The sequence below is a fragment of the Pseudorca crassidens genome, chromosome 10, assembly GCF_039906515.1.
Source record: "Pseudorca crassidens isolate mPseCra1 chromosome 10, mPseCra1.hap1, whole genome shotgun sequence".
NCBI lineage: Eukaryota > Metazoa > Chordata > Mammalia > Artiodactyla > Delphinidae > Pseudorca > Pseudorca crassidens.
The window spans coordinates 38832393-38859312 of NC_090305.1; the positions used below are offsets into that span (position 1 = coordinate 38832393).

A 26920-nucleotide genomic window follows, 5' to 3' on the forward strand; every position below is an offset into this window, starting at 1 on the left:
ACCTGGTATTTTTATGAAATATCAGTGCATAATATCTCTGAGTGGCAAGGCTGCCTAACTCTCTGTGGTACCTTTGTGGAAATTCGGGAGTTTTACCCCAGAAAGGAAAATGAAGTAGTGTTTATCTTTTCCCCACAGGCTGTGCTGGCTGGTATTATTCTGAGCAATGTCCTACCCTACCTTGAAACCATTTACAACTTACCCAATCTGTGGAGGCAGAACCAATATGACTGTGTGAGTGTAGATGTCCTGGGTGGGGTGGGAAGGACGGAGGGGAAGCCTGAAGAGAGGGGAAGAGAACAAACGAAAGAGATCAACCGGAAGGCACTGGCAGATGCCTAGTACTCTCTGATGCCTAGTACTCTACTTTTGCTTTAAACAGGGAGTCAAGGTTATTGGTGCATGGAAATACCCGTTCCAACTATGCAAAGTTAAATAAAATGCAATTAATTAAGTAGCTGCAGTTACATACAGATCTAGTAAAAAGGGTTTATCATACATCACGTATTTGAATGACTTTTAATCCAGTTAATAGAAATACATTCCAGGATGGGAGACACAAATTCTAACAAGAGAAGGAGGTGTCTTTCCAGGAGGAGTAACTGATGGAGCACTCTCCTTCTCTCTAGAGCACAAAACTAGAGGACATAAAGGGGAGACAGCAAGAAATAAAAGATGGGGGATATGATACAATGAGAGGAGAAGCACCCAGAAGAGGCAAAGAGATAGGAAGAGGGATCATTTTGGAATGCAGGTCCCTGAAAAGTTAAGAGGGGAATGTGGTCCAGTGCACAGGTAGAGCTTCTAGTCTTAGGAGGAGGGATAGCCCTTCCAAGAGACCTGGAGAGAACGGGGGAAGGTTGAGTGCAGATACTAACAAGTGGTAGGTGGAGGGGGAAGTAAATACTTAAGGGAGTTTCAGCCTATCTTCTTTTTTTAATTTTTATTAGAGTATTATTGATTTACAATGTTGTGTTAGTTTCGGGTATACAGCAAAGTGAATCAGTTATACATATATCCACTCTTTTTAAGATTCTTCTCCCATATAGGCCATTACAGAGTATTGAGTAGAGTTCCCTGTGCTACAGCAGGTTCTTATTAGTTATCTATTTTGTATATAGTAGTGTGTATATGTCAATCCCAGTCTTCCAATTTATCCCTCCCCCCTCAGCCTATCTTCTTTGTGAAAATAAAGTCAACATCACCTGCTGAGAGTGATGGAGAAGGTGGTGGGATAGGAACTTGAAGAGATTCCCAATAACTATCATAGCTCTTAAAATAGCAACCACTAATTTGGTGAGTGTTCTGGGTTGCTTTACAAATAATATTTCTAATCTCAATAAATTCTATAAATTAGATACTATTATTCCTATTTTTCACACGAGGAAACTGAAGTTTTAAGAGAGAATTAAAGAGAGAAGTGACCAAGGATGCATAAAAGAATTGCTAGGTAGCCCTTGGACCCAATCATTTGTGATGGTATCAGTTCATATGGCTGTGGAATTTGTTCTCTAAATCCTAGGTGTTGGGAGAGAAAGGGTAAAGGTGAGTTGAGATAGAGGACTTGTGATTTTCTCAATTCTGCTTGTTATCACGGTCTTCCTTTTCCCTTCTTCCTCTTTTCCATAAGCTCATTTGGATGGTGACGTTCATATCTGCAATTTTACTGGGACTGGACATGGGATTACTTGTTTCAGTAGCTTTTACCTTCTTCATCATCACTGTTCAGTCACACAGGTACTTTGTCTCAGGTAATAGGAGGTGGGCCATGGCAAGGTAAGGCAACTGTGAGCTAAAGGCAAATGCATTTACTTTCAGAACTAAGATTCTCCTCCTGGGTCAGATCCCTAACACCAATATTTATAGAAGCTTCCATGACTATCAGGAGGTAAGAATCCAGATCAGTCCCACTCCTTTGCCCAAAGGATGGGGTGGACCAGGCCTGCTGCCTAGTTTTCCTACAAAACCCCTTTGCTCCTGTCTGCTGCACTGCAGATATGCATTTACAAAGGTGGGGAAAGAGATGCAGCCAGTTAAGGATAATTTTAAAATGTACTTTGGGGGAGGAAGGCCAAGGAAAAGAGAGGTATGAGGAAATGGAGGGGAAAAGAAGAAAGCAGGAAAAGCACATGATGAAAATGGGAGGAAGGAATTTGCTAGATCTTGCTTCTTATAAAGAATACAGATTCTCCAGGAGGTTCTAAGGATTATTTTTTCTTACTCCATAAAAGAGCTGAAATATTTCCCTCAAGTTTACATTTATTTGTCTTGCAGGTTACAAACATTCCAGGGGTGAAGATCTTCCAGTGCTGCAACTCCATTACATTTGTCAATGTTCACTACCTAAAGCGCAAGCTGTTAGAGGGGGTGAAGGCTTTCCTCCCCAGCCTCTCTCTACCTGCTCCCCTCCCCTTCCCCGAGTATTCTCCCCTCCCCCACTCACCATCCGTATGAGACCCCCTCATATGTCTTTCAGGTTGAAATGGTAAAGGTGCCTCTTACAGAAGAAGAAATTTACAGCCTGTTTAATCAAAATGAAGATGGCCCCCAGCAAGGAAAGCTTTGTTGGTGTTTCTGCAACTGTGATGAACCGGAGCCACCGCCCAGGGTTAGAAACATGTCTTCTTTTCTGCATTTTTCTCCACATTTTATAAAAAAGAAGTGCACTAGTAGTTTTTTTAAAAAAAGGAAGAAAAGAAAAGAAAATCTAAACCCCCTCAGGGATTTTAACTCTTAGACGAACCATGAGTAATTGGAAATCAAAGATTTCTACTCAGAAATGGAGACACGGGTTCCCTTTCAGGTTCAGATCTTGCCCTGAAAGTAGGAGGCAGGGGGAGATGTCCTGACTCCTGATTCCCTTCTCAATGGTCAGCAACTTATCTGAGCACAGAGTACAGTCTGCCTGTTGACGTTGTCAGTAGTTCCCTGGTTGTCCCTGTTTCCTTGACTTTTATCTTAGCTCCCTGGCTATCTATTTCTGAAAACAGGTGACTTAAAGATTGTTTTCTAACTGCAGCAGGGCCAAGGGCAGGCAGGGTCAAGGTGGCTGGGGTTCCCAAGGATCTGTCAGAGTCTCCTGATGTCTGCCTGTGACCCGGGAAATGATGATGTGGGGTGGAGGGCAGATAAGCAGACATGGGGATTTTACAGCATCTGAAGACTATTTTAGCAGATGAGTTGTAGCGCTCATTAATTTCCAACTCAGATTTGGTCTAAATATTCCCTTTCCCCAGGGCAGGGCTGTTCATTTCCAGCTTCAAGGCCTTTCATCCACACAAACACCCTGGAGGAGCAGCTCTATCTACACACACACACAAGAACACCTCCCATCCCCCTCATCACCTACAATACCAAGCACTCACTCTCATTGCCATACACTCGAATGGAGCATAGGTTCTACTGAGCTCCTGGAAAATACCAACTTCCCTGCCAAGAGGACTGCTCTACTACTAGAACTAACACTATCTCTAATTTTTATTTTGTATCCACACTGCACTGAATATTATAGAGAGTATTTACAGGACATCAGAAAATACATTTTAGAGTATAATATGATGTAGTATTTATTGATCTCATACTGTGTGCCCAGAACTATGACACTATGAAAAAGGAAAATAAATTTTTAGGGGCCTCTGTCTCCAGGTAGTTCTTTTTTCTTTTTCTCTTTAATTGTGGTATAAAATGCATAACATAAAATCTATCATCTTAACCATTTTTAAGTGTACAGTTCAATAGTGTTAAATATATTCACATTGTCGTGCAATCATTACGACCATCTACCTCCAGAACTTTTTTATCTCGCAAAACTGGAACTCTGACCCATTAAACAACTCCCCATTTCCTCCTCCTCCCAGCCCCTGGCAACCACTATTATACTTTCTGTTTCTGTGACTTTGACTCTTCCAGATGCCTCATATAAGTGGAATCATACAGTATTTGTCTTTTTGCAATTGGCTTATCTCACATAGCATAATATCCTCAAGGTTCATCCAGGTTGTTCTTTTTTTTTTTTAAATTTTTTCATGGAAAAATTTGAACATATACAAGAGTAGAGACAAGTATAATGAGCCTCTATGTACTCACCATCTACTTTAAGATTTATCACCTCGTATTCAATCTTATTTCATCTATATCCCTACCCACTTACAGCCCCTCAAAATCACAGGATTATTTTGAAGCAATTTATGGAATTTTAATTCAAACTGGGGAGGATTTTCTGGCAGTCCAGTGGTTAAGACTTGGTGCTTTCACTGCTGTGGGCCTGGGTTCAATCCCTGGTCAGGGAACTAAGATCCCACAAGCTGTGCAGTGCGGCCAAAAAAAAAAAAAAAAAGAAAAATCAAACTGGGGAAACAGCTCTCTATTAATGTGGCATTTAAGGCTATTATTGTATTTATCCATCCAAAAATATACATTTTTTTCACATCTCTGAAATTTAGATGCATTGTACAATTGATGGCATTATTATAGTTTAATTTGCAGTGTTTTGTTTGTTTCTTGACAGTACAAAAAGTAATGGTGCATCTTAAAACTGATGAAATAAGATGGTAAACCATACCATGCAGTATTGTTATGTTCTAAATCGTGTGTTTATATTCTAACCACTCTAAGACTTCAGCTAAAGAGATTGGCATGAACTCAAAAAGGCAGGGAAACTTCACGGTAGTAATGGACTTAAGCTGGGCAGGAGAGAGAAATTTGGATTTACGTCAGGTAGGAAAAAGAAGGACTCCCAGTCCATGAATAGGCTTGGACAAAGACACTGAGGTAGAAATAAGCATGGGATCCTCAGAGTAAGAGGCTTGGCCTGGGCAGTAAGTTCAGGCAGACCCGGCGGGAGTGGATTGTGAAAGCTCTTGAAAGAGTATAGAGTAGACAGAGAGAAAGGGGAGGCTCTCAGAGGTTTCTTCTGCCTGAAGGACCTTGTATCTCCCCAACACTGAGCCAGTGCTCAGCTGTCCCCCAAAGGCCTGGCCTCAGTGACTGTCAAGGCTTGGGGAGCACCTCTCTCCTTTGAACTGTAATATTATCATTCGTCCACACCACTTTTTTTTTTAGCAATACAATATATACTACCTTGTTAGTTTTAATCTTTACTTTTTTTTTCTATTTTTAAATAGAAAAGCAACAAGCAACAATGTTGCTTGTTGTTCACAAGCAACATTATTAGAACAACAGATTTTTCTTAAAGAAACATCACCCCAAAGTATACCACTCTAGCAAATGAACTCTTCATTTTCCCACATGCCTTACAGTTCTTGTCCATTTAGGTTGTTATTCATCCTTTAAATGGACACGTGCCCTCTCCCCAGGTAGAATCTGGTCCCTGTGACTGCAGAGTCAGCATTCACATCTTTCATGCCATTGTATTCCCGGTGCTTGGTCCTGTCCTTAAGCGACATAGGCCTGTTAGGAGCATGAAAGGAGTGAAAGGTAAAGACAGCCACACTCAAGTACCTTTTGTCTCCTTAAGGAACTGTGACAGAAGACAGTTTCATTGATAAAAGAAGGAGGTGTTGAGAAAAGGGACTGATGGAAGAAATACTTCAAAGTTCTAGTAGGTGCGGGAGACTAATTAGAATCCAGGGATGAGGGAAAGGAATAAATCAAAGACGATTTAAAGTCTGGCTCACTAAGACAATGATAACGTCACTGACGCGCGTGAGGAAGTTGGGAGGGGTGGCTCTGAGTGGTGAGGATCAGGAAAGATGAACGTGGTTTTAGTCACAAGCTGGAAGCGACGGTGAGATATCTAAGGAAAAAAGGTATAATGCATAGTCTGCGGAGTTTTCCAAGAGAGAGGGAAGTGAGTTAGTAGATAGAAACAGCATAGTTGCAAATGCTTCCAGGCTTGTTTGAGTCTTATCATAGTCCTCCCCTAACTCTGTCATCCCAGGTTGTTTACACAGAACGATTTGAAAGTAAAAGGGACCTCGACTCGTCGTCCTCCATTAACCTGGTCCGCTGCTCACGTTTCAAAATCATAGACACAAGCCAGACTATGTCCGATGACCAAGTACCGTACATAACATCTTCCACATCCCAGAGAAATCCAAACTACAAGGAGGTGGAGAAAGTTTGGCTTTCTGATGACCCCTCTAGGAGCATGTCGATCACACTCCCTGATGCTTCTGAAACTCAGGTTGGGGGTAGAACACTCCTGCCTTACTCGACTTCATCTCTTCTACCCAGCATCCACACCATCATCCTGGACTTCTCCATGGTACATCTTGTGGATACACAGGCTTTGGTCGTACTAAGACAGGTAAGTACTAAGGAGGTTTTCACAAGAACCCTGATCCCCTCCTACCACCACCATCCCAGCCCTGATCCTGATTGAATCCTGTTAGTCACTGGTTAGCTGCTCTGTGACTCCTAGGCCACTAGGAACTTGAGCACCAAAGACAGTTTAAGGTCAACCAGAATAAAAAGAAAATGAAGCAACTCTGATTTACTAAACTAGGGTTGGTTCCCTAACCATGGCATATTATTTCTCAAGGACTGAAAGATAAGAAACTCTTAACACCATTGAAACAGCAATCTGTGCCACACCCAGCAACTCCCAGCGTATCCTGGGAGTTAGCTACAAAAAATGTCAAGGAATAGGTTCAAATGCTACAGAAGAAAGTTCACAAGGAATTCTCCACTATTCAGCTGCTCTAAAAGGCACTCAGGTTTGAAGAAGTTGTGATGAAATGACACCTCAAGCATGGGGCTGCCTGGTCCGGTACCTGTAAGGATCTTCCCCAGTTCCTTCTTCATTGCCTGCATCTTTGGGTGAAAAGGGCAGGAAAGATTTTTCCTTCAAAGCTATGTTCCCTAAGTCCTGGCTTCTCTCCCACTTTCTGGTTTCTCAGACAGATTTCATTTCTCTCCTTCTTGTACAATATGGAAGTTTAGGTGCACAACTAACCATATTGGCTTTATTGTTTAATGTCTCATAAGTATGAGACATTAAAGACATATTTAATGTCTCAGTGTCTTTTTTTTCGAGCCAGCTTATCTCAGTTTTTAGTCCTCTATCTCACTCTTGCTCCTGTTGGCGATGGCTCAGGTTTACACATCCTGAACCCACTCGCTTCCTGGCTCTAACTGCACCCACATTTTTTTTTAAATTTATTTAATTAATTTATTTTTGATGGTGTTGGGTCTTTGTTGCTGCGTGCGGGCTTTCTCTAGCTGCGGTGAGCAGGGGCTACTCTTCGTTGTGGTGCGTGGGCTTCTCATTGCAGTGGCTTCTCTTGTTGCGGAGCACGGGCTCTAGGCGCGCGGGCTTCAGTAGTTGTGGCACAGGCTCTAGAGCGCAGGCCCAGTAGTTACGGCGCACGGCCTTAGTTGCTCAGTGGCATGTGAGATCTTCCCGGACCAGGGCTTGAACCCATGTCCCCTGCATTGGCAGGTGATTCTTAACCACTGTCCGTCCCCCACCCCCCCACCTTTTTTTGAGATATGCTCCTTTGGCTGACTTTCCTTCTTGTATCCTCAGATTCCATTTTAACAAAATATTTATAAATATTTTATCCTATGTCTTATTCCTAAGTGAAGATGATTCTGTCTTAAGTGAGTCCAGCTCCTCTTTGGTCTAAGGCAATAGGAAGCTTGTCATAGCAGAAAGAACTCTGATTGGTGGTCTGTGGATGTGTGCTTTGTCCTGGCTTTACTACCACTCACTGTCCATCAGACCCCAGGTAACTTAATAAATTGCACTTGGTTTCCTCATCTATAAAATGAGAGGCTTAGAAGAGATTTACATTAAGGTCTTTCCCATCCATGAGACCCTCTCCCCACCAACACCCCACCCCCTCTCCATTTGCAGGCTCAAATATACTTGATAATGTCTTATCTTTGGGACTCTTCCATCTTAGGTTGTACTACTGGGCTGTGTTCTCTTCTCCCCGTCTTCCACTGTAGCTGTAGTTTTAGATTTCATTGACTACACTATCGAATGCCTCTTACGTGCCACACTGAGTTGAGCACATTTATATACACTATCTCGTTTAGTTCTCACAACAGCCCCGAGAGACAAGCCATATTTCCCCCTAAGAGTCCTGTGCTCGCAGCTAGGAAGGGGCCTGCCCGGCACTGCAACTTAAAGCCTCTGACATTATATCACTCTTCCCCCTGTTCTGTAGTATAATTGGGCCATCCTTTCCTCTCTCCTCTTGTCTTCCATTTTTTGGAGGCACCATATGTTCTGGTCCGTGGCATAACCCTTCCATCAACCTGGCCTACGTTGATGACTTTCTGCTCCAGCCCCATCATTGAGGCAATGTCCGGCACCTTAACTTTGCAGGCTTCAGAGATCCACGGTACACCCTCACACTTTAAAAAGGCAGGTTTCCCCCCAGGTGTCTGGCTCTGTGTGTGTTCGGGTTTGGTTTGTAGCTTCTGTGGCCAGAGCATTTGAGAAGAATGATTTCTTTGACACCGGCATCACCAAGGCCCAGCTGTTCCTCACCCTCCACGACGCTGTGCTGTTTGCTTTGTTGTATCCCGCCTTGTTGGAGGAAGTCATTATGTTTTGTTTACTTTATAATTGAAAACTTGAACCCACTAAGAAAAATCCCAGTAGTTGTTCTTATTAGAGACAACCACTCCATTTAAGCTTCTTCTTAATTCACGATATTTCTGTCTCCCATTGCTTGTCATTTAGAGTGTGTCTATAGTGGCTCTTTACCAAATAACTTTATGATTTACTGTATGATCAAGAATGACTTTCTTGTTTCCCCTTGGTAGTGAAAGAAGTAGAGTCTGTCTGTTTTGTTTCTTTTGACATTCCAACTTAGTGCCCAGGTTTGGAACCTGTTGAGTCTTAGAGTATTAAGGTGAATGGTGACTTCTTTTGAATTGAACGTTAAGATTTATAGCTCCAGAGCATATATATATATATATATATATATATATATATATATATATATATATATATATATATATATGTGTGTGTGTATATATATATATATATATATATAGGCTGAAGTATATACTTGGGGTCAGTGTCTGATGTTTTACTAAATTCAAATACAACTTTGCAGAGCAGCACTGAATATGATCCTCAGGGTTCCTGAATACCTTTCCCAACTATATCACTTGACCATCTCTGGGCCACATTTTGCCACCTCTGCTTAGTGGACTCCAGAGAGAAGGAGGTCACGTGCAAACACTAAGCAATAATACCAAGGTATAATTGTTCATGAGGCCCATCCAGTGTGTCCCCATCACACCTGTGCCTGTGTCTATCCTAGCACTGTCCTCATGTGAACATTTATCTCTTTATGTGAACTGTTTCCCCACTTAAGGCCATGGGCAACCCTCCCTCTCACTCCCCACCCAAGACCATCTGATTCTCTTTTGTATTCTGGCACTTTAGGCATTTCCTGGCATAAAGCAGTTCACTCATCAAATGTTTACAGAGCTGAATGGGGTGGGGATGCAAAGGTACATATACCCCAGACAAGTGAATGACCAAAGCAGTTTTAAAACTCAGCTAATTAAAAGGCCCTTTCCTCTACTGAGTGTGAAGATCTCTAAAACTGGCTTACTCTCTCCCCACAGATGTTCAGTGCTTTCCAAAACGCAAACATCTTGGTGCTCATTGCAGGGTGTCACTGTGAGTATCTTTCATCTTATGAAGAGGGCTGTGTTTTGTATCCTGGATCCTCTCCTCCCCAGATGTCTGACCCTGTGTGTGTTCCCGGTTTGGTTTGTAGCTTCTGTGATCAGGGCACTTGAGAAGAATGATTTCTTTGACACTGGCATCACCAAGGCCCAGCTGTTCCTCACCCTCCATGATGCTGTGCTATTTGCTTTGTCAAGGAGGTTGCCAGAGTCCTCCGAGTTAAATGTGGATGAATTGGAGACAGTGATACAAGGAGCCTACTCAGAAACAGACAAGGTTGGATGATGTGAAGCATCGGGGTGGGGAGTGGTATGGTGGTGAGGTGGGAGGAGACACCTAATCAGATAGAGATGAGCAACGTCCAGGAAAGGTTTTTGAGTGTGGCTGTCCCAGAATTTGAAATGTTGAAAGGTTCCCTTACCAGTTGGTAAATAGCAATAAACCTGAGTCCCAGGTTCCCACACTGCCATGGCATCTGGGTGTCATTCAGGATCCTTTCCCAACTGAAGAGGGGTTACCCAACCCAGCAGAGGACTCAAGGATCTTTTTACAGCAGGCTTGGTTAGTGCCAGTGCCATACCAATTAATAAATATTTTAAATATCTCCCTTAGCTATCCCTTTAGAATCCCCCCCCACCACCATCCTTGGGATGGATAATAAAACTGATGAACTAGCAGACGTAAAGATCTGCCAGTCTAACTCTATGGCTAGAGCAAAAGGTGGGGACTATAGACAGAGATAAAGCTAAAGAAGATAGCAGGAGGCCAGTTCATGAAGGGCCTGCTGAGGATTACATTAGGGGGTTGGAAAGACAAGTAAAATCAAGAAGACAATATGTCCAGGAATGCTGACCAGACCATTGTTATTTAAATGGTTGACCATGAAATCCAGGCTGGCTACAAAAACTAGAGAAATTGGAAGTTATGGATTGATTGAGCCTGAAGCATGGTAAGTAACTGAGGAACCAGAGGGTGCAAAGAAGATGAAAAGCAAATTTAGGCCAGAAATATTTTCTACTTTGCCAGGAACCCATGCTTTCTGGTACCTTAAGTCCTACTGTATTCTGAAATTCCTTGACTGTTCAAAAATTAAATCTAATTGGGAAGTTTTAACCCATCTAATTGTGTGTATTTCAGAAAGAAGAATCAAAACATAAAATGAGTAGCCGTCTTATAGAAGCCCCCAGAAGTAAAAGTCCAGCCTTCATACTCCAGGACCCAATAACAGAGGAGGAATCAGAGCTAGACTTTGATCTGTATCCCATGCAGGAGTCAGAACAAGAGACTGGGCTAGATCCAGACCTAGACCTGGATCACGAGATGGAGCCTGAGTCAGAGCTGGAGCCTGAATCTGAGCTGGATCCAGAGACAGAGACCAAGCCTGAGTCCACATCCAGGCCAAGCTCTCAGCAGCAGTACTAGCCTCTGTATCAGTTTATAACTCCCCAGTCCCCACCTCAGACTCAGCCTCAGACACAGTCAGTAGAGAGTAGGCATCAGCTTATGAATTCACTTACATCCCAGAGCAACGCCAGTGAGGATACCTTGTAGATGAGCTAGGAATAAGGGGTCAGATTCCCTCAGCAAATCCTCCCCACCCAAATGGGGCCACTTGGTCTGGAGATGCAGGCTAGTTACAAACTAGCAGTACTTGCTTTGGAACTCCTCCATCTGTTGGCCTTCCTCCTTCCTCAGCGCTGGGATCTCACTCCCAGATCACAATACTAAACACCAAGAATTATCTCTGAATTCCTTATCCAGGTTCACTTCGTTTCACCTTCAGCAGATGTTCCACTGAAGGATTTCCTTCTTCACACCCCTCACCTCTGTGCTTTTTTTTTTTTAAGACCATCTCTAACTTATTCCTCTCATCTGTGTTCCCCTTTCTCTAAAGAGATGAGGCTCAAATAAAATACATAACTCTAGTTACATTTGGACCCTTCCTGCATCTTCTACCTTTTCTGTATTCTGTATGCCGAAGGAACTATCAGGTGGAAGAAATCCCAGAAGTAGGTAGATACAGTGGGGAAGAGATGAGCATGAAAAAGAAAAACTGCGTAGCATTTGTACTTTATATGTTATCTTCACTGCACTGCTGCAGTGGGAAATAGGGGGTAAATAGGTTAAGTTAGGCCAGGCTGGGACTTCCCTGGTGGTCCAGTGGTTAAGACTTTGCGCTTCCAGTGCAGGGGGTGCGGGTTTGATCCCTGGTCGGGGAACTGAGATCCCAAATGTCGTGCAGTGCGGCAAAAAAAAAAAAAAAAAAAGTTAGGCCAGCCTGTGAAGGCTTGTAATACAAAGAACTGTTAGGCTAAAAGCACTTTTGCCGTCACTCCAAGGTCAGGACCTTATCCTGACAGTGTTTCAGAAGGCCAATAAGCTGTACCATCCAATGAGAATGTTAGCTCTATAGAACTCCCCCTGGTCTTCACATTCACATTCACATTCACTGTTGCTTCTTTCTTATAGGTTTTTAAGATCCAGGCAATCTAGGATCTGTACTCTTGGTGGACCAAACAGTTAAAATCTGTGACAGACACCAACCCCTTAGGAATTGGAAAAGTCAATCAAATCACTAGTTTGGTCCACATTTAAAAAAAGTTTTAAAAATTTAAAAAAATTTCCCCTCCTCCATTAAAAAAAATCTAGTATTAAGGTACAACCTGAACAGAAATATAAACCCCTGGGCAAAGGCATTGGGAATACTGAATTTTATTTCCCACTCAGTAAACAAGATTCCCCTTGCTTAGAAAATCAACTTCTCTCACCTGTTAGATGAAAGAAATACTTCTTAAAATAAGTGTCTCTTATCACAGAGATAACAGGTGCATTTATTCATTCTACAAACATTTACTAAGCATCTGCTATATACACAGCACCCCAAACTGTGGGGTAAATAAAACAATATTATCCCTCCCTACTTTACACATGCATAAAGTGAGACATAAGTTTTGTAGCTAGCCCAAGGTCATATACAATTGTACCCTAAAAGAGGTGGGGGGCCCAAGTTACAAGCTTCATTTGTTCATGTTTACTCAACACATTTATTGAACTCCTACTATGTGCCAGCCACTGTCCCAGGTGCTGAAGACACAAAAATAAGCAGAATAGATGACAAAGATAATTATAAATTGTGATAAGTACCTTGACGGTAAAATACAGGAAACAAAGAGGGCATACATCAGGAGGACCTGAACCTATCTTGGGTGTCAAGGAAACTCTTCCTATGGTAATGACAATGACCTTGCATCTGAAGGATGAGAAAGAGCTAGACTGAAAGTAGGTTCCAATGACTGCTAGGAGGGCAGAACCAAATGGGGGACCAAGAGTGGTAACCATGGGTAAGTACAGAAGCTGGGCACCCAGGGACACAGCCAGATGGAGCCTAAGGGTGATTACCATGGCACCAAGGTCTCAACCAGAAACTGGTTCAAACCAGGCTGTCAGGGTGGCAGGAACAAGCACAGAAGTGTTTCAAAACCAAGAAAACATTTCACATTTAAAACAGGAGACTAGGAAGTGCACAGAGAGCCGTTTCTGTGGGCTGCCGCCCTCTCACTCCAGCTCCCTTCCATTCCCACATTTCCATCAGAGGAAGGTATTTAAACACAGAACCAATGGCTTCTGAGAGTCTGGTAGAGTTTAGACTTCGGACCTTTCTGTTACAACTGCAACATAGCTAAATCTTGATTTTCATGCATGACCTCAGAAAGACCAACCTGATGCTTGGACTATAGCCTATCTTTAAAGCATATTCTTCATAAATCCATAGCATCCATCCCCTCCTGAAATAATAAGATGAAGAAAAATGGTCAATTGATTGTAAACAGTTCAGCATTAAAGAAAGGCTGAGTCTTCTTCCAAAATGCAGATTGCCTGAAATTCTAAGACATTTCAAACTTTACAAAATGCCATGGTTTGGATTGGTTAGCTCACTTTTCATTGCGTGGTCATCATTGCAGATTTTATATCTCTAATAAGAAATTGGAGAAAAATTTTAAAGACTAAAAAACTAGTATAGGCCAGATCTGAAAGAGTATTTTTCTCCATTACTGAAAAAATCTCAAAGTAGTTTATGTTCTACAGTAAATGGGTTATGGGGCATGATTTTCACATATAAGAAATTACGTGAAGTCAATACAACTGCAGAAAACTGGGTTTGGAAAAGAGATTGGTCAAAATAGGTGACCCTAGGTGCTGTCTCTAAATATTAATACATTAAATGTCACAAAGCCCAGTGGATTGTAACTTGATCTTACCCATATCTGATTTAGATGACAGTTAGATGAGACTTTGGACTTAGACCTTTGAGTTGATGATATGTGAGAAGGACATGAAGTTTGGGGAACCAGAGATGGAATATTATGGTCTAAATATTTGTGTCACCCAAAATTCACATGTTGAAATCCTAATCCCCAAGATAATGGTATTAGGAGATGGGGCCTTTGGGAGGTGATTAGGTCACTCTTACAATTATTAGTGGGATCAGTACCCTTATAAAAGAAGCCTCAGAGGGCTTCCCTGGTGGCGCAGTGGTTGAGAGTCCGCCTGCCGATGCAGGGGACACGGGTTTGTGCCCCGGTCCGGGAAGATCCCACATGCCGCGGAGCGGCTGGGCCCGTGAGCCATGGCCACTGAGCCTGCGCGTCCGGAGCCTGTGCTCCGCAATGGGAGAGGCCACAACAGTGAGAGGCCCACGTACTGCAAAAAAAAAAAAAAAGAGGCCTCAGAGAGAAACCTCCTCCCTTCCACTATATGAGGACACAGCAAGGAGACAGCCATCTATGAACCAGAAAGTGGGTTCTCACCAGACATCTAATCTGCCAGCGCTTTGATCTTGGACTTCCCAGCCTCCAGAACTGTAAGAAATAAATTTCTGTTGTTTATAAGCCACCCAGTCTATGGTATTTTGTTATAGCAGCCCAAATGGACTAAGATGCCCAAGGACTTAACTGTATTGTATCTAGATTCAACTCTCATTTATAGGTAGAAATAAAGGAAGTAATGGCATAATCCAAGGTCATTAAGGGTCTTGAGATTATAGAATCTCAGTGCTAAAAAGGACCATGAGGGTCATCTGGACCAATTTTACCCATCCAGTCTCTTACAATTAAATTTAATTTGGGACTTCCCTGGTGGTCCAGTGGTTAAGACCCCACACTGCCAATTCAGGAGACACAGGTTCGATCCCTATTAGGGGAACTAAGATCCTGCATGCTGCATGGTGCAGCCAAAATAAATAAATAAATACAAAAATAAATTTAATTCAATAAACACTTATTGGAAGACTCACCATACCCCAGATACTCTGTGTTTCCATAATCTATTACTGCAGGACAATCCACCCAAAATTTAGTGGCTTAAAACAATAGTCATGCATTTGTTCATTATTCTGCAATCTGGGCTGGGTTTAGCTAGGCCCATTCATGAGGCCGCAGTCATCTAGAGATTCACCTGGGGCTAGAAATTGAAGATGGGTTTACTCACAAGTCTCGACATCTCAGCTGGGATGGCTGCAAGGGCTGGAGGCTGGCCAGGCAGCCATCTCTCTCCACACAGTCTCTCTGGGAGGGTACCTGGACTGCACACAGCAACTCAAGGCAGCATGTCACCTGCCACATTCCACAGATCAAAGTACGTGACAAGGCCAGCCATGATTCAATGTGAGGGCAAATACACTCCACTTCTTGAAGAGAAAATAATTTATGGCCATTTTTAATCCACCACACTATGATAAAAGAATGAATAGAATATGATATCTGCCCTCAAGGAGCTCCCAAGCTACAAACATGCGGGGAGAGAGTGTCATGCTTACTAAACGAAAAGGTGATAATAATGAGAGGTAAAGTGCTATAGAAATACAGATGACAGGAAGGGTTAGAAAGAATGTGGGTCAGGGAAAACTACTGAGAAGAAATGACATTTGAGCTGGGCATTGAGATTAAGTGGGATAAACACGAGTCTCCCAACGGACCAAGGATGAGTAGAGGAGCCACAGCTACTGTGGATCAAGTGTCCATCTGAGTAAGCACCAAGAAAAATCTTGAGTTTTGTTCTGGGAAATGGTTAAATTACTTGGAAACAGTTTGATCACTTCAGGTATGACTTTTATGCTTTGTTAGGTGAGACTAGAGCACCATTTAGTATAGGGCTAATTATTCCCCCAAATTGAGACAAAGTCTTTCTAAAAACTCTATCCAATGCTCTGAATATTGGACTTAATATAATCAAAGGAGACTCATGCTTTAATTAATTTTGTGTTATCTTATAAATTTGTTAAAATACAGCTTCTCATTGTAAGAATAATACTTGCTCTTTAATGAAAATTATAAAATACAGAAAAGTGGGGTGGAAAAAAAAGAAATCTCCTGTACTTCCATTCCCTAGAGAAATTCTGTTAACATTCTGGGGTGTTTCTTTTGTTTTACTAGAAAGCATGGGCTTTGCCTTAGTAATGAAGGATTCTTACCTCCCAAAGTTATAGTACTTTTTCTTTAGTAAATTAGAGGGTGCTTTGATTAAATCTAAAATACCACCATCCCAACATGCATTTCTTGTTCTTAAGGACTGAGATAAACAACCTGGGAACCCTGCTGGATGCCCACACCTGGCCTCAGCCCTCTAGGAAGCACCAGGCCTACAACTTTATTTCCAGTATCCTTTCTTCAGATTTAATAAATTTAAGGGAAATGCCAGGGAGTTGACAGAAATCCAGTTTACTTAACAGTACTTTTCACGAAACAGACAAGGAGACTGAGTATAAACTATAGCAATGCTTAAGTGAAATGCACTATGCCCTCATGTCAGAAAATTGCAATTTTTTTTTCCTTAAAGGAAAGCAGTCTTTATTTTGGGGACTTCCAAAGCTTGATTTATAGTAACTACAAACATTGCTACTTTTGAAAGTTTATAGAAAACATTTTTAGAAAAATGGTAATTTCAAACATTAGTCACACTGTTGTAACACTCATCCAATAATTATTTATTCTTCAGTAAGAAATAGAATTCTTCACAGCAAATGCCCCAGAGTTGCCTCGCTCAATTACTACAGCCATTAAAAACCCATTAACTAAATCAACTAAATGTTTTTGTAGCCTTACTGAACACCTGTAGCTCTATCCTCTGTTGTCTCAATAGGCACCACGTTTATCTAAGTAACAGTAGATCACATCTGACAGATACTAACACTAAGCTTACGTACTGTACTGAAGAAGCTTAACACTGATATGTGTGCTTGCTATAGGTGTACTCTCTGACGCACATAAAAGCAGATCTAGGTAATGTCCTTTGGGGATGGGAGAGTTTACTTTGCCTTGACTGGTTCTCATTCTAACCAGCGAACTCTTTTTGTTTTTAATGACACTCTTTTAAAAAATCCTGTAACATTGATGGGAAGGGAGCCCACCACCATCATATGTGGTGCACCTACAGATGACTGCATGGCAGTTATATTGCGGCCTAAATGTCCTATTTAGTGATATAGTAAGCAATGGTCCAAAAAACATGCAAGAGCTGGGATCTTTAAAGCGTTCCACAAAAGTCCTGTTACAGTGGAAGAATGAATTGTCTAAGGGTCATGAGTATTAAAACTAAGGTTATGATTCCACTGTTCAATTTGGGCAGGCAGGGATCTGTTGTCACGTCGGAAGATCACGGAAAAGAGGACTCTTTGCAGAGTCCCTGATCAAAAATGGGCCTTCAGGTTTCTCTTCAAGAACAGCTCTGCTGAGCTTCCCTGGTGGAGCAGTGGTTGAGAGTCCGCCTGCCGATGCAGGGGACACGGGTTCGTGCCCTGGTCCAGGAAGATCCCACATGCCGCAGAGCGGCTGGGCCCGTGAGCCATGGCCGCTGAGCCTGCGCGTCCGGAGCCTGTGCTCTGCAATGGGAGAGGCCACAACAGTGAGAGGCCCGCATACCGCAAAAAAAAAAAAAAACGGCTCTTCTTCGTAATGGTTCATCACTCACCAGTGACAGGGATTGCCTGTAATCTGAAGCAAATTGGGCATGAGGCAGTGTATGTAATCAATCTGTTTATGGACTTCCCAAGCTCTCCATCTACTAACATGGGCATGGCTGTCTCCGGGTACCTGACGTTGCCCTTGCCTGCGTGATTGCAAACACTGGGGGGTTGTGTCCTCTTCTGAGTCACAATTAGCTTGTGAAATTGCAGAATTGTTCTGATTTATTTCAGTCATTCTAGGAGCTGACTTTGGTTCCAGTTTATATAAAAAATTAACCGGTACAGTGTCTTCAGACGTATGTGTTTGTGCATCGGGAAGGGGATCAACCTCTTTTTCAACACCAAGCTGCCTTCTCTCTCTAAGCTTATCCTCTTCAGCTTCTGTAGAAGCCAAGGATAGATCAAACGTATCAAAAAATGTTGAATGTGGGCTCACAGGAATATGCTGTTTAATCAAAGGCCATTTAGGGGCTAAATCTGAGACAGCAGGGAAAGAACATTTCTCAAGCATTAATTCAGAAAGGCGTGTTTTTCTTTTATTAGAAAAGAGGAGCTTTGACCGCTTGTTTAAGTTCTCATGGGAAAACACAAGCCTACAGTATCCTGCAATCTCTGTCTCCTACAGTGCTGCTGGAAATGATGTTCATGTCATGTACAGAGTTTATGCCATTTCGCCTCTCTCTCCTTTGAAGTCCACTTCGAGTTCCACCAAACTTTTTTTTTTTTTTTTTTTTGGCTGTGTGGCTTGTGGGATCTTAGTTCCCCAACCAGGGATCAAACCCAGGCCCCTGGCAGTGGGAGCACCAAGCCCTAACCACTGGACCACCAGGGAATTCCCTCCACCAAGCTTTTTACCAGTACCCAATGAACTTTGTGTCTCTGCAGAACAGGAATGTTTTTTCTTCCTACCCCACGGAGCATGTCAATAGTAGAAACCTCTTCTTGCAAGTCTTGTCCCTGGGGTGACACATGAATTATTATCCATTTCAATGCTTATTTCAACAATCTGAGGAGTTTCAGTGGCACAGTTTTGGTTTCTCCTTGAAGAATTCTTTGAAGAGCTTAATCCCAGTCATAAGGCAACATTTCCTCTTCAGGGACTGCTCTGTTGCTGAGGAGCTGTCTCCTATACTGATTTTTTCTCTTTGACAGACAAAACATCTGTTGGAGTTCATGCCTGTATTTTCACTACAGCTTCCTCCTTCATGGCTGAAGAGATTCTGACACCTGTATTGGAAGTTATTCCATATTTCCCCCACTTTATTGGTTGATTATAAGCTCATGACCAATAGCAGGCAGGGCTTTGGAGGGGCAGGAGCCGTGAAGGAAATATGTTGTTCTTCTGGCCACAGATACGCATGGTGCCCTTAACCTGCTACACTCACTGAAACTTGCCCAGTGGTGTTCGTTCCTCCATAGAGCCTGACTCCCTGCGACATCCTGATGCATCTTATAAATGGTGTGTGGGAGACACAGCAGCTCAGATGATCCCCACTCTCCCACTCCGCTATTACCCTGGCGTGCTCCTTCTCTCCCAGGTAGCCCTCACTTATTAACCCTTTACTGTGTATCAGGTTCTGTTCTAAGCACTTCACAAAAGCTAACACATTATTCTGCACAACAACCCTGCGAGGTAGGGCTGTTATTACTCCCATTTCCTAGATGAGGAAACTGAGGTACAGGAGGTCCCACTGCCCTGGATTCCCCCTGAGGCCCCTAACTCTACCATCTTGTCTACTGCTTAGTATCTGTGCCAGTGAACGTTCAGAATAAGTCCCATAGTGCAAATTTCTGGCCTAGTAGAGGGAAAGGTGTGTCACCAAAAGGAAAAGCAGGTTCAAATGAAGGACAATTCCTATTTACTGAGTGCATGCGATGGTGCAGGTACTTCACAGGCATGATCATATTTGTTACTTGCTCCAAAGCCTCTCGTTGAGAGAGGGACAGTTATTCTTTTTACCCAGGGTAGGACTCTTAAGACCAAGAGTTTGCCAAAAGTCACCACTATTCAGTGTCAATGTCAAAACTCAAACCCAGGTGAGATGCCAAAGATTAGGCCTTTTCTCTACTCAGTGCTGCTTCAATTTGGGGAAAGGTGGCTTCTTGGTGCCTTTGACATGAGAAAATCAAATCAGTGCACTGAGTGCCTCTGTGTCTCTGCCTCCTGCCCTGGTCCCTTCCCCCCCATACACCCAGCCACCCATGATTTCTACATTCTTTCATAACATCCCAGATAATTCACTGAGCACTTACTACGTATCTGACACTTTTCTTGTAGGCCCTGGAGATACAGCAGTAAACAAAAGTCACTGTCATTCCAAGGAGTAGTGGGGCAATCAAAGCAAATAAACAAAAAAGGCCTTTCCCTCCCCAAAAAGTCATTCTCAGGTTCACTGCCAGAGGGTGTATAAACCTCTCAAAGGTCCAAACAAAGGAACATATTGAAATATTGGTGTTTGGATTGAGAGAGTAAGTAACTTTAATGACTTTTTGCAAGTCAGATGGTTTCCAGTTATCTGCCTTCAACAAAACTGAATAAGGACCTCTTGGAGTTGTCAGTTGACGGTCATTAATATAAATTTTGATGATGATTACTACGTGATTTTTGGCACATTTGGAAGGAGTTTAAAAAAAACAATGATACTCCTGTGCCAAACCCTTTCCATTCCCATGTACTTACTTTATGTGACCAAGTTTTCGTAGCTATTACCAAACAAACATGAATAGAATGAGGCAGGGCTTATTGAAAATCACCTACCTTTGCACTGAGGTCTATTTGCAATAAAATTTCATCTATCACAAAATGATCCTATATGTTATTTTGATTAATCATGCAATAATAATACTCATAATGATAGGTAAGAAAGCTTTTAGAGGATCATGATCTCAGGAAACATTTTTACAAATTAAATTACAACATAAACGCACATTTGTATGGTGGAGAAGTATGATAGGATGATCAATACAAGACTTTTAAGCATAAAATTGTATTACCTGAGGATAAACTTCTGTGAGAGTAAAATGAAATAGAAATACAAGTTCAGGGAGAAAAGCGGGTAATGTAAAATTTCTTAAAGTGATTTTTATTTTTTACATATAAAAATGAATGATGGTGGGTATCAAATTGCTATTGTATTTAAATTCCATTGGATGGCATTCAAAACTGTGATGTTAACACTTTTAAAGTGTCAATTTCCTTTGCAATCTGTATGGCTTTTATGTAATTTTCTTGCCTAGTGACCCTATCTAGAAAATCCAATACAAGACTGAACAGAAGTGGTGAGAGAGTGGACATCCTTTTCTTGTTCCTGATCTTAGGGAGAAAGCTTTCACTCTTTCACCATTAAATATAATGACAGCTGAGTGTTTTTCCTCAGCCTTTATCAGGTTGAGGAAATTCCCTTCTATTCCTAGTTTGTTGCATGTTTTGCATGGGGGTAGTTTCAAAAAGTTATTTTAGTGAATAAGGAAGCAAAATGTTTGAAAACTCAAGTTCAATTTCCTTAGAAACTCTGTCCCTGCCATACCCCCAACAACAAGCACAGTGCCTCCATATGAAAGGGGCCCAATCAGCATTTGTGGAGCAAACTATCTCCCTCCTTCCCCGTTGCATTTTATACTCCAGTGATGCTACACTGTTTATGGTTCCCCCACATACCATGCTGTCTTCTCTGACCGCAGGTTCCGTCCCTCCCTTCTGTTCCCAGCTGACACCTATTTGATGTGTTCCAATGCTGTCCCCGTGTCATCTCATTCAGGAGATGCCTCTCTCCTCAGCTCTTCTCAAATCCTGAGCTGAGCGGGCCTCTTTTTTTGTGCTCCTGTGGTACTTTGTGCATCTACTGTATTTATAATTGATGTGTTCCAATGCTGCCCCCGTGTCATCTCATTCAGGAGATGCCTCTCGCCTCAGCTCTTCTCAAATCCTGAGCTGAGCGGGCCTCTTTTTTTGTGCTCCTGTGGTACTTTGTGCATCTACTGTATTTATAATCCCCCACTAAATTAGACAGATGATAGGGTGTGTGGTTAAGGGTATGAATTTGAGAGCCCGGCTGCCCAGATTCAAAATTCTGCCTCTTACTAGTTTGTGTGACTTTGGTTGTACCTCAGCTTCTTCATCTGTCAAACACAGGTGATAATAATGGTACTGATCTCATAGAGTTGTTTGAGGGATGAGGGGTAACAGTATCCAGCAAATAGTCATTACTATGTAAGAATTAGCGAATATGTGTGTATGTATAAATGATTCACTTTGCTGCACACCTGAATCACAACACTGTAAATCAACTATACCCCAATAAAAATTAAAAAAAAAAAAGAATTAGCTATTAAGTCCTACAGGGCAAGGGCTATGTTTTCTTCTTCTCTGCTTCTCCAAGCCCTTAGTCTCCTGCCCGGGCTGCAGTGGGTACTTGATACATGTTTGTCATGAGGGTGGGCCCGGTGGAAAGTATCTGAAAGAAGGAAAAGAAATATGAATTTGACATTGCATAGCAGGTAGAAATCAGAACTCAAATGTCTAAACCATGTTGCGCATTTTTATGTATTTCCTAAACAGTCTTCACTCTGGCCCCGAGATTGCCAAACTGGAGAAATTAAACCTGGGGCCAGAGGTTCCAAGAGGACAGAGTGACCTCAGAGAATATACACAAGTCACAAGAGCTGTGCTGTGCCTGCCTGCTAATGAATGTTAACAAATGTGTGTGGCAGATTTTAGTCAAAACTTGTTTTCTTTATATCCCGGGAGTGAGGATGTGGTACGGACAAATCCTCATTACTATACACTTCTCTGGTAGAAGTTCTTTACCCAGGTAGAAGAACTAAGAGTTGGACACGATCAGCGCAGGTCAGTTTGCAACACCCTGCTGCCTCCCCAGAGCACCTCCAGGGAGCAGAGCAAGGGCTCTACCTGCCTCCAGAACCATCAATCTCTGTAACCTCCTCATTGCTAGAGAATCTCCTCCCCTCCTCCAACCTTCACGCTGTGGCCAGAGCATCCAAAATGATGCATAGTTTCCCACCCTACCAAGCCAAGGCTTTTATTCTTTTATTTTTTTAAAGATTTATTTATTATTTATTTTTTTATTTTATTTATCTTTGTCTGGGTCGGGTCTTAGTTGCAGCACTTGGCATCTTCGTTGAGGCATACGGAATCTTTTTGTTGCAGCACGCGGGCCCTTTTGTTGCGGTGCACGGGCTTCTCGCTAGTTGTGGCGTGCCGGTTTTCTCTCTCTAGTTGTGGCGTGCAGGCTCCAGGGTGCGTGGGCTCTGTACTTTTGCGGCACACAGGCTCTCTAGTTGAGGCACACGAGCTCAGCAGTTGTGGCGCGCGGGCTTAGTGGTCCCGCGGCATGTGGGATCTTAGTTCCCTGTCCAGGGATCGAACCCACGTCCCCTGCATTGTAAGGTGGATTCTTCACCACTGGACCACCAGGGAAGTCCCAAGGCTTTTATTCTTATATCTCCTCCACCTACACCCCTCAACCCTTCACTCCAGCACAATTTCCTTGTGAAGTATAAGCTTTTATAGAACAAAGCCAGAAAGCGGTTTATCTCCAAGCAACTTCTGTTATCAAGCCTCTCCAGGGATCAGGGAACCCAAGAGGCTGACTTCTTGCTTGGAAAGTGCTGGCTGCTTTGGGTGTATCCTACAGACTGCCCAGACAGGCCGTGCTGGATCTTTTGTTTGCCCTCCAGATTCACCCTCCACCTCTCCACCCTGCTCTGTGCCCTGGGAGGCTGGCCTGCATGGACTGCATCACCCAGGCACCTTTGCCTTCTAACTTCCAGTTGAGTTTTGTCAATGGGAGGCACTAGCTGGAGAGGATGACTGGAGAAAGAGGTTGGGTATTTATTTCCCTGCTGCGCCATGGTTATATCCCTCTATCAAAGGGCACAGCTGTATTCAGGCAGTCCTTTCTTACTGCTACAGCTCTGTTATGGGTTGAATTGTATCCCCGTCCTCAAAAGATATATTGGAGTCCTAACCCCCAGAACCTCAGAAGGTGACCTTTTGGAGATAGGGTCTTTACAGAGGTAATCAAGTTAAAATGAGCTCTTGAGGATGAGCCCTAATCCAATATGGCTGATGTCCTTATGAAAAGGGGAAATTTGAACATAGATTGAGGCACACATACAGGGAAGATGACCTGAAGAGTCATGGAGAAGGCGGTCACCTACAAGCCAAGCAAAGAGGACAAATCCTTCCCTCATAGTCCTCAGAAGGAACCAACCCTGCTGATGCCTTGGTTTCAGCCTTCTAGCCTCCAGGGCTGAGACAATACATTTCTATTGTTTAAGCCACCCAGTTTGTGGTACTTTGTTAAAGCAACCCTAGCAGACTAACACAAACTCTCATTGGGTCTGGTAACACCTCCACCCCTTGTGTCTTCAGGCCTACAGGGTGGTAAAGACTCCCACTGTTGCTAGTCTTCACCATCCCTAGTTGGTTTCCCTTAATCCTGTCCACACCTCAATCTCTTTATTCAATTCTCTTCAATTATTCTGTTGACTGTGCCATGTTTACTGAGACTCAAGTCTAAAATATAATTATATTTTCCCAATATACTTCACAAAACAATCACAAAGGCAAGAGAAATTTCTATTGGGGTTCTCCAATTATGCAGACATTTACTGGGAATCTTATTCAATATATTTTCACTTTCTTCTTCTGTTGCCTATTTCATCTTGCAGGACATAGAGGAAGCCATGAGGGGAAGTGATACTTTGGACTTAATTCAGATCAAAATTATGAGAGTTTGTGGTAATCAAGGCAGGGAATGGGTGTGATGAAACATGTATCCTACACTTCAGGTGCTTATGTTTCAAAAATTCCAAAGAAGCATTAGGTAAGACCCTAGGACAGCCTGAAAAAATAAGTTAGCTCAAAAGGAATGGGATCTTGCAGAAATTAAATTCTGACACTGCCCATGAGCAGCAAAAACATGACGACTCATGTTCTCTGAATAATCCTACTTTTAAAAGAACTTGCAGAAAAACAGTTGTGGGAGAGGCGTATGTATGTAATTGAAAATGAATACCAAAGAATGGCCACCACTTTTAAGAATAACTTCTGGAAGGGGAAAATCCAAAATAGGATAAGTCCTGTGAAAATGGGGGGGGGGGCGGAAAGTGATTTTTAAAGTTACATTTAAAGCGAGAAACACAGAAAAAGGTATAGGCTTTAGAATACGGGAAAAAAACAAACCAGCTTATATGAACAATTATAGAAATTACAGAAAAGGTGTGAGGAACTGAAACATGCTGGGAGACTGGGGAAAAACAGATGAAAGAAAAAGGAGAAATAGTCAATTCTGGGAACTCAGTCCAGTGAACTTGACACTGACTCTGGAAAAATTCTCAAATGAGTTGTTAAACAGATGGCTGGTGAGCTCTTAGAGAGAGAATCAACAGTCACTCAGAGATGTATTTCCTTTTTGATGGATCTGCACTAACCCATTTGGGTTTTAGCACAGCTCTCCTGTTGTCCCTCTCAGTGTCTTCTCTCCCTCATCTAGACATTTCTCATAAACTGCACATCATTTATTCTTTGATTAGACAAATATTTGAGCACCTGGTAAGTGCTAGGCACTAATTTCCCCATTCTGGGACTTTCCCTCAGCCACCAGCTCTCTCCTGTCTTTTCTAAACCCCATGTGGTTTTCCTGAGCTGGCAGAATCCACATACTCCAGGGCTTGACTGTCTGCCCGAACTCACCTTTTGTTTTCCAGGATAGAATTGGGAGGAAACTGGGTTGCAGTTTTCCTTGGCCAACAGGTGCTGTCCTCTTTTGCAATATGCCCAGAAATGCTATCATTCGGGTTCCATGCAACAGATATTAATTAACTCAATTTCAAATTTGGCAAACCTACATTTCCAGCCTCATGTTCCACTTCATCTCTTCAGTCATTACCAGCCCCAGTCCCTGCCTGTAAGTTTCCAAGTCTGTGCCTTTTTGCTCAATTGATTTTCTCATTCAGGAGCCTGACATCTCCTCCACCTCTGGAAATCCTACACATTTCCCAAGACCCAACTCAAAAGCTGCCTCCTCCCTGGCTGGACTTAATGACCTACTTTGCTCAATAAAATCCCACCCAAGCCCCATGCTTGACCTGTGCAGCACCATTGTACTTTCATCTTCCCTTCTCAATTAATTACTTGTCTGTCTTCCTCACTGGAGTCTAACTTCTTTAAGGGCAAAGGTCTGCAGGCTTCCACCCAGTCCAGCTGCAGTACTTTACAAAGGGGTCGGCAAACTAAGGCCTGAGCAAAGAATGGTTGAAATAGTGGAAAAAAGAACAACAGAAGAATAATATTTCATGATACATGAAAATTACATGAAATTCAAATTTCAGGGACCATAAATAAGACTTTTTTTGAACACTGAGAGCCCCTATTTTCTATGACTGCTTTTGAGCTCTAGTGGCAGAGCTTAATAGTTAAGAGATCTTATGGCCCCCAAGATCTCTTGGGGTTTACTATATGGCCCTTTACAGAAAAACTTTTCTAACCCTGCTTTACAAGAAGGATTTGATGACTGATCACTGTGTCAGGACACCAAGGTTCTCAGTACATATCCCCTCCGAGTTTTAGTTTATTTGTGTATTGGAAGTAATAACTGTCTTGCCTTTAAGCTGTCATGAACATCAAATGAGATAATGCACTTAGAAAAGTATAAAAATATTCTATAAAGACAACTGTGTTTATCTGTACTAAAAAGATAAAGTGGTAAAATAAGAAAACACTAAGTTTTTATTCTCCTGCTTCCTTCGTTTACAGTCTTCTGTTGAATTTGAAATTTTAAGAGAAAGTTTTTACTTTTTAAGTGACGATAGGGTCACAGGTTCCTTCCTTCCAGTCTTTCTTTTGTGTTGCTCCCACCTCCTTTTCTTTCTCACTTGTAATTCCCGCCCCCCCTCCATTTTCTTTATATAGTTTCTCAATTGGCCCTCACAATAACTCAGCGGAGGCACTGGGACACACCTGATTATTCCATTTTACAGACCAGGAAAACAAGGCAGATTACAGTTGGCTGCGCAGCTCTGACTCAGCACACAGGGAACCCTCAGTGCCACGCTCTTCGCCATTCCTCAGGGGCAACCGCCCGGCAAATAGAACAAAGCTGACCCTGCGAGGCTTCCGAGCTCGGTCCTCAAACACCCCTTGCGTGTATATCCTCGGCTTTATTTCCTTCACCCCTCTTCCCCCAATTCTTTACTGCCCCCCCCTTCTCGGGAACAGGTGGTAGGCTCCGCGCTCAACGCGCAGACGCGCGCCGTCGTGGGCGGGGCGGGAACTGGGGGGCGGGGTGTGCGCGGGCTTGGTTTTGGGCCGCGGCGGG

General features: G+C 42.7%; 1 protein-coding gene, 1 long non-coding RNA gene and 1 pseudogene across 2 annotated transcripts in view; 1 reads left to right on the forward strand and 2 right to left on the reverse strand.

Moving 5' to 3' along the window:
- SLC26A8 (solute carrier family 26 member 8) overlaps positions 1-11557 on the forward strand; it is a 73349-nt gene extending 61792 nt beyond the window's left edge. Inside the window, 9 exon segments of the mRNA XM_067753193.1 lie at positions 139-234; positions 1631-1737; positions 1819-1888; positions 2275-2367; positions 2477-2608; positions 5900-6268; positions 9556-9610; positions 9711-9895; positions 10757-11557. Coding sequence (XP_067609294.1) covers positions 139-234; positions 1631-1737; positions 1819-1888; positions 2275-2367; positions 2477-2608; positions 5900-6268; positions 9556-9610; positions 9711-9895; positions 10757-11170 — 1521 coding nt within the window. The 3' untranslated portion in view covers positions 11171-11557.
- LOC137232067 (uncharacterized) lies at positions 191-26807 on the reverse strand. Its single transcript, XR_010946858.1, has 4 exons — positions 26563-26807; positions 25297-25389; positions 21919-22033; positions 191-280 (listed from the first exon to the last, which is right to left on the reverse strand). It is a non-coding gene; the product is annotated as an uncharacterized lncRNA (long non-coding RNA).
- LOC137233047 (suppressor of cytokine signaling 5-like) lies at positions 16564-20262 on the reverse strand (annotated as a pseudogene).
- Positions 26808-26920: the final 113 nt, after the last annotated feature.